This window comes from Salvelinus sp. IW2-2015, linkage group LG17 (genome assembly GCF_002910315.2).
Source record: "Salvelinus sp. IW2-2015 linkage group LG17, ASM291031v2, whole genome shotgun sequence".
NCBI lineage: Eukaryota > Metazoa > Chordata > Actinopteri > Salmoniformes > Salmonidae > Salvelinus > Salvelinus sp. IW2-2015.
The window spans coordinates 5,928,859-5,936,914 of NC_036857.1; the positions used below are offsets into that span (position 1 = coordinate 5,928,859).

Sequence of the window (8,056 nt, forward strand, 5' to 3'; positions counted from 1 at the left end):
TGCAGTCAGACAGGCAGACAGGCAGGCACACAGGCAGGCGGCAGACAGACAGGCAGGCAGACAGGCAGGGACAGCAGGCAGGCAGACAGACAGGCAGGCAGACAGGGCAGGGCAGACAGGGCAGGCAGGCAGACAGGACAGGGCAGGCAGAGGCAGGCCAGGCAGACAGGCAGGCAGGAGGCAGCAGACGGCAGGCAGACAGGACAGACAGACGGGCAGAAACAGGCGGGAGGCAGGCAGGCAGGCACACAGGCAGGGCAGGCAGCGGCAGGCAGGCAGGACAGACAGGACAGGCAGGGACACTGGCAGGCAGGCAGGGCAGGCGACAGACAGGAGACAGGCAGGGCAGCAGTGCAAGACAGGCAGGACGGAGACAGACAGACAGACAGGCAGGACAGGCAGGCAGCACCAGACAGACAGACAGACAAGGCAGGCAGGCAGACAGAAGGCAGACACGGCAGACAGGCCAGGCAGAACCAGGCAGGCGCCAGAACAGGCAGACAGCAGAACAGGGCAGGAAGGCAACGCGCAGGAGGCAGCGAGGCAGCCAGGGACAATTGAACAATAATAACACGATACAACAAGTAACATTGGGAGGGTCATTTTGGAACGATGGGAATTTAGGTTGGAGAACCAACGTCTTATCAGATCTCAAACTATGCGTGTGTTGTGTGTGGTGTGTGGGTGTGTGTGTGTGTTGTTGTCGGTGTGCTGGGGTGGTGTGGTGTGTGTGTGTGTGTGTGTGTTGTGTGTCGTGTAGGTGGTTTGTTTGTGTGTGTGGTGTGCTGGGTGGAGCTGTGCATGTTTGTTAACTCTCTGGTGCTGATAGCACAACCACCACGCGGCCACACACACACACACACACACACACAACACACAACACCACACACACCACAAATCGAAACCACACAAACATACACAATTACAACACAACACCACACCAACAACACAACAACATACACAAACACACACACACAACACACCAAAGCTTTCAACCTGAATGTCGCGTCATTACCAAGCATCTATGTCATTGGATAAGGACGACTGGTCGTGAATGACTGATATGCTGATATTGCTGATATCATGCTTTATCCTCCCTTCCCCCAATAGAAATCACTTATTAGCTAACAGGTTGATTAATAGTGTGAAAGCCTCGTATTTATTTATTTGCTTTTAACCTGCCAGCTACTTCCACTCCTAACCTGAGAACAAGGACCACACCGCAGGTGGTTCTTGTCATCTGGGTGCTACGCTACTGTAATGGTTAAAGCACAAGGGTGGAATAACGAGGTTGTTTCTGTATCTGGGTAGCTACAGTACTGTAAATGGTAAGCACAGTGATAAAGTCTGTCTGTATCTGGGTAGCTACAGGTAACTGTAATGGTAACACAGTGGTAAGGTGTGTTCTGTATCTGGGGTAGGCTCTTATACAGTACTGTAATGAACACAGTGCTAAAGGTGCTTCTGTATCTGGGGTAGCTACAGTACTGTACACGTGAATAACAGGTTTTTGTTCGTACTGGTATAGTAATGTATGGTAACGATCGTTGGTCGTTGGGTCAGCACATTACTGTCGTAACACAGTGATAACACTGTTCTGTATATACTGAGGTATTAGGCTTACAGTACTGTAATGGTAACACAGTGATAACAGGTTGTTCTGTATCTGGGTAGCCTACAGTACTGAATGGTAACACAGTGATCAGGGCTGTTCATGTATCTGGTTGGTCTACAGTAACGTAATGTAACACAGTGATAACAGGTTGTTCTGTATCTGGGTAGCTACAGCTACTGTTATAACACATGAATAACAGGTTGTTCTGTATCTGGGTAGCTACAGTACTGTAATGCGTAACACAGTGATAACAGGTTTTCTGTATCGGGGTAGTTACAGTACTGTAATTAACACGTGAATACAGTTGTTCTGGTATCTGGGTAGTACTACAGTTACTGTAATTGGATAACACAGTGAACAGGTTGTTCTGGTTATCTGGGTAGCTACAGTACTGTAATGGTAACACAGTGATAACAGGTTGTTCTGTATCTGGTGGTATGCGTACATCTACTCATGAACACAGTGAAATGATACAGGTGTTCTGTATCTGCGAGCTACAGTACTGTAAACACAGTGATAAAAGGTTGTTCTGTATCTGGGTACGCTACAGTACTGTAATGGTAACACAGTGATAACAGGTTGTTCTGTATCTAGAGGTACTACCAGTACCTGTAAGGTAACACAGTGATAACAGGTCTTGTCTGTATCTGCGTAGCTACAGTACTGTAATTGGAACACAGTGATAACAGGTTGTTCTGTCTAGGGTAGCTACAGTTACTGTATGTAACACAGTGATAACAGGCTGTTCTGATCTGGTAGCTACCAGTACGTATGTAACCACAGTGATAACAGGGTTGTTCCTGTATCTGCGGTTGTTGAGCATACCAGTACCTGGTAAATGTAAAAAGTGATAACCAGCGTTCGTATCCTGGGGTAAGGTACCAAACTGTTAATGGTAGCAGTACTGGCCAGTAGACACTGTGTTACGCAATTTATAAATAAAAAATACTATAAAGTACAGGGTCTGTGTCTGTATCCTGCTACCCAGAGCGTATTTAAGCTACCGCCAACAACCTGTAGTTATATCGACATAACGAGTAATGGCAAACCACAGATTTGTCATCAGAGGATAATATGAACGGTCAATCGACGCAATTTTGTGTTCTGTACTCTTAAAGCTACATTTAGACATTATCCGCAGGTAATGGGATAGACTAAGCAGAGAACAATCGAGTAAATATAGAGATAGCCTGAGAGTTGATATCACGTGAGGAAGTGTATAGTTGAGTCCTGTAGGTTCACCGAGATGCGATTAGGTACAAGATTAAGTAGATAAGTACTGGTAGTGCTATCCCACAATACAAGGAACAGCCTGTGGGCATGTAGGCGTCTTGACTTGAACAGAGAGTAGACAGCCGAGTAATTAGTATTACTGGATGGGTAGTTGATTTGATGAGCTGGATAGACCACAGGTATTAAGTAAGTGCACTAAAATTAAAATACGGGAGGGGCTTTTCACACTATTGATCAATTTTCTCTGTACTTAATAGCCCAGTACGGATAATACTTGTGATTTATTGTGGTTGAATAGGTCCTCTGAGTCATTATTAGTATTTTTTTTCATTGTGTTTCCAGTCAGTGTTGAATGATTTCACCAGAGAGTTCTAGAATGTACGGATGGAACCCAAACTGAATACCATAATGATGTCCATGTGCACATATTCATTCATTCATTCATTCATTCATTCATTCATTCAGTCAGTCAGTGGTGAATGGTGCAGGTGGGGGGATGGTGGCTGTCTAGCTGCAGCCGTATCTGGCGTGCTGTTCTGTCCTGTGTTAGGCTATAGCTCTGTTCTAGCACTGCCTCGGGGGCCAGTCGACAGCTGTTAGGGAAGCTGTAGCTCTATCTGGCCTGTTGGGCCTGTATCCCAACAGTTTCCCATGGTTCCTGGTACGCTTTAGTCCTATCTAGTATCTGGGCTGATGTAAAGCTTTAACCACTGTCTGGATTTATACTGTAATGAACACTGATGTATGTACGAGGACAGTACACCCAGCCAGAGTTAAGCCCATTAGCAGGAGAAAGAGGAAGCTGCATCATTACAGTTTTTTACAATCACTTTGGCACTAATTTCAGAACCTTGATGTCATTTTTCAAAACTCTAGACACAAAACTCACAACCAATGATAAAATTGCAAATTTTTCAAAACTCTAACACTTTTTCCAATTGCTTGGATACAATACACATAAAGCTAAGATCATTTGTTCATTGAACTAAAATCACCTGTTCAAAATGACACAACTTAACATCAAAGTATTACCATTTCAAAATGCAATTCACACATTACATCTGAGATGACTGTCTATTAATTTCATAACAATGATCTAACTATCAATTGATACAACTGCTCAAAACGATAAGTAACTGTTGCGTTACTCTTATTAATGCATAGTTTTATGGAAACTGATGAACAATATTCCATGTTTAGATCATGAAAGTTTCAGGATAACGAGATCCATTGACACCAATTACCGTGGAACATGAACCAATTGGACTWCATTATCTATGGATGTAATATTTCATCATCATTCTTTATCAGACACTGTTTCTATGGTCCCATGTACCACTTTTCCAGACCATGTTTTCAGATTTGACATTACTGTACACTCACCGGCCACTTTATTAGGTACACCTATCTAGTACTGGGTAGGACCCCCTTTTGCCTCCAAAACAGCCTGAATTATTCACAGTGTTGTATGTTAAGAGATGCCCTTCTGCACACCACTGTTTTAAACAGCTGTTATTTGAGCATTTGTGGCCTTTCTGTTAGCTTGAATGGACATTCTCTTCTGACCTCTCTCATTAACAAGGTGGTTTTACCCACAGAACTGCCACTCACTGAATGTGTTTTGTTTATCGCACCATTCTCTGTGAACTCTAGAGACTGTTGTGCGTAAAAATCCCAGGAGGGCAGCTGTTTCTGAGATGCTGGAATCACCATGTGTGGAATCAACAATCATACCACGGTCAAAGTTGCTTAGATTACGCATCTTGCCCGTTCGAATGTTTGGTTGAACAACATTTAAAGCTCTCTACTCTATATACTCTATATATTGAGTTGCAGGCAGCCACATGATTCACTGTTCTAATGTAACCTTCCTTGATGAGCTAAATCAGGTCTGTAGAGCTGATGGCAAGACCTATGTCATTGTGTGGGATAACGTCAGGTTCCACCATGCTCAAATGGTGCAAGCATGGTTWCAGGCCCATCCACAATTTACCACCCTGTGCTTACCCCCATACTCTCCTTTCTTTAACCCGGTTGAGGAATTTTTCTCCACGTGGAGGTGGAAGGTATGAGATAGGCGCCCTCACGAACAGCCGCCCTTCTCCAGGCCATGGATGACGCATGCAATGACATCACGGCAGACCAGTGTCAGGCCTGGATTCGCCCGAAGATTCCTTCCAAGATGTTTGGCTAATGAAAACATCCATTGTGATGTGGATGAGAACCTGTGGCCAAATCCACAAGACAGGATTGATGGAAATATAGAAGTACAGTAATCAACCCTTTGTTTTGTTTTTACAGTAAGCCAGGTGAGTAACACTGCAGTTGACCTTTAACTGTTGTTTATTTTTTTATAGGTAATTATTTTTGCTTTGATTCAAAGAAACCTATGTTGTGATTTTATTGTATTTTATCAATAAATGTCATCTTTTGTTCAATGATTCCACTATGTCTGAGGTATTATCTCTACTAGTCCTTTTACAGTGATGTATTTACGTGTAGTACCATAATGAAATATGTATCACATATTTTGTACTACAATATTTCATGATTTGTTAGAACAACTACACAGTGAACTATGGATTCTGTGTGGTGGGCTGATCTGAAATGAATGTGTCCTCATGGTATTTCATGATAATGAGCTTTATTGTAACCAATGATTCTGCAAGTGCAAGTTTCTTTAAAGATATGAATGCACAATGCAATGTTTGAACATTGGACAGCTGTGGTTACAAGTGTATGATCGTTTTGAGTTTTGTGCTAGAGTTTTGAAAAAGGACATCGAGGTTTTGAAATTAGTGGCGAGAACGTGATTGTTAACACTCGTAGATCCGGGCGGGCTTGCCATGTGTGTGTGTGTGTGTTGTGTGTGTCTGTGTGTGTGTGTGATGTGTGTGTGTGTGATGTGTGTGTGTTAGTAGTGTGTGTGTGTGTGTGTGTTTGTGTTTGTGTGCCAAAAGAGTCTCTATTCCACTCGAGACCTTTCACTCATCATCCCGATCATCCATCCATCCATCATCCCCACCATCATCCATCCATCCATCTCCATCCTCACTCCATCCCATCCCATCCATCCATCATCCATCCTCCTACATTCTCCCTCCCTCCTTTCTCCCTCCCCTGCGCAATCTCCCTTCCCTCGCCTTCCCCCTCCTCCCCCTCGCCTCTCCTCCCTCCTCCCTCCCTCCTCCCTCTCCATCCTCCATCCATCCATCCTCCCTACCTACCACTACCTCCTACCTACCCCCATCCCTCCCTCCTCCCTCCCTCCTCCCTCCATCCCTCCTCCATCCCTCCCTGACCTCTCCCTCATCCATCCATCTCTCCATTCCCCTGGGCTAAGGCTAAAGGTCACAGGGTATTTTGGGGTCTCGGGGGTCACTGGCGTGGCCTCAGTTGGGTCAGTCCAGTCAGTTCGGTCAGCCACATCATTCCTGGTGTGAATCACAGATAACACACTCCCTCTCAGGCAATTTCTCATGTAGAGTCTGGTGCTAAATCCTCACGTAGTGAAGTCCCTAGTGAAAGAGATTGGATAGCACACCATTAAATAACGTATCTATCAAATCAAACAATGAATTATGCAATGTTAGCCTGACCAAGCTGACCGGGCRGTGGCATGCCAGTGACCCATATATAATATACACTGTATATACAGTATGGATAGAATATGTAGTATAGCGGAAGTGGTGAAATGGTGCTGGAATAGTGGAGGCAGCTCCTGTTTTCTTTGCGACCTGCGGTAGCCTAACTCTAAATCAATAGTTGTTTTGCTGTCCCAAAAATGTGTTAACATGAACTCGCTTGACCATGCTGTAGATCATGTACCTGTTTGTTATATGTTTTGTGGACTTCACCGGACAGATGTTGCTCTCCGGTTTTGTGATGAAACAAATGTGTGGTTGAATTTATTCTGCCACTGTGTCTTCTTATTGTCACGGCCTTTAGGCCTATATATCACGGTGTCAAGAGATATGAACTAACAGGTTATAGAGCCAACAACGCAATTATCACAACACATAGGTTGTTACAGGSCCCCATTAACATCGACGGGGTTGTAGTGGAGCGGGTGGAGAGTTTCAAGTTCCTTGGCGTCCACATCACCAACGAACTATCATGGTCCAAACACACCAAGACAGRCGTGAAGAGGGCACAACAAAACCTTTTCCCCCCCTCAGGAGACGGAAAATATTTGGCATGAGTCCCCAGATTCTCAAAAAGTTCTACAGCTGCACCATCGAGAGCATCCTGACCGGTTGCATCACCGCCTGGTATGACAACTGCTCGGCCTCTGACCGTAAGGCGCTACAGAGGGTAGTGCATACGGCCCAGTACATCACTGGGGCCAAGCTTCCTGCCATCCGGGACCTATATAATATGCGGTGTCAGAGTAAAGCCCATACAATTGTCAGAGACTCCAGTCACCCAAGTCGTAGACTGTTCTCTCTGCTATCGCACGGCAAGCAATACCGGAGCGCCAAGTCTAGGACCAAAAGGCTCCTTAACAGCTTCTACCCCCAAGCCATAAGACTGCTGAACAATTAATCAAATGGCCGCCCGGTATATTTACATTGACCCCACCCCCATTTGTTTTGTACACTGCTGCTACTCACTGTTTATTATCTATGCAAAGTCAGTTCACCCCTATCTACATGTACAACATACCTTGACTAACCTGTACCCCCGCACACTGACTAGGTACCGGTGCCCCCTGTATATAGCATCGTTATTGTTATTTTGTTACTTTTTATTATTTTTTACTTTAGTTTATTTGATAAACATTTTCTTAACTCTTCTTGAACTGCATTGTTGGTTAAGGGCTTGTAAAGTAAGCATTTCACGGTAAAGTCTACACCTGTTGTATTCGGCACATGTGACAAATAAAGTTTGATTTCAATATGATCCTGAGCTGACCAGGCTGAGGGCATGCCAGTGATCCCGAGCTGACCAGGCTGAGGGCATGCCAGTGATCCCGAGCTGACCAGGCTGAGGGCATGCCAGTGATCCTGAGCTGACCAGGCTGAGGGCATGCCAGTGATCCAGAGCTGACCAGGCTGAGGGCATGCCAGTGATCCCGTAAAGCCAGGTGATAGAGCGATGTAGGGAGGATTAGACAGCACGTCATTGGACGTGATGTGGTGTCCAATCTCTTTTATCCTTCATTGGTGTATGGGTGGATTAGTTGTTTGGTTGGTGGGTGGAGGTGGA

At 44.9% G+C, this 8,056-nt stretch overlaps 1 protein-coding gene across 1 annotated transcript in view; it reads right to left on the minus strand.

Moving 5' to 3' along the window:
* The window catches only part of LOC111976853 (uncharacterized), a 32,524-nt gene extending 24,551 nt beyond the window's left edge, over positions 1 to 7,973 (minus strand). Inside the window, exon 1 of the mRNA XM_070448163.1 lies at positions 7,763 to 7,973. Coding sequence (XP_070304264.1) covers positions 7,763 to 7,973 — 211 coding nt within the window. The remainder of the gene's footprint in view (positions 1 to 7,762) is intronic.
* Between the last annotated feature and the right edge of the window lie 83 nt (positions 7,974 to 8,056).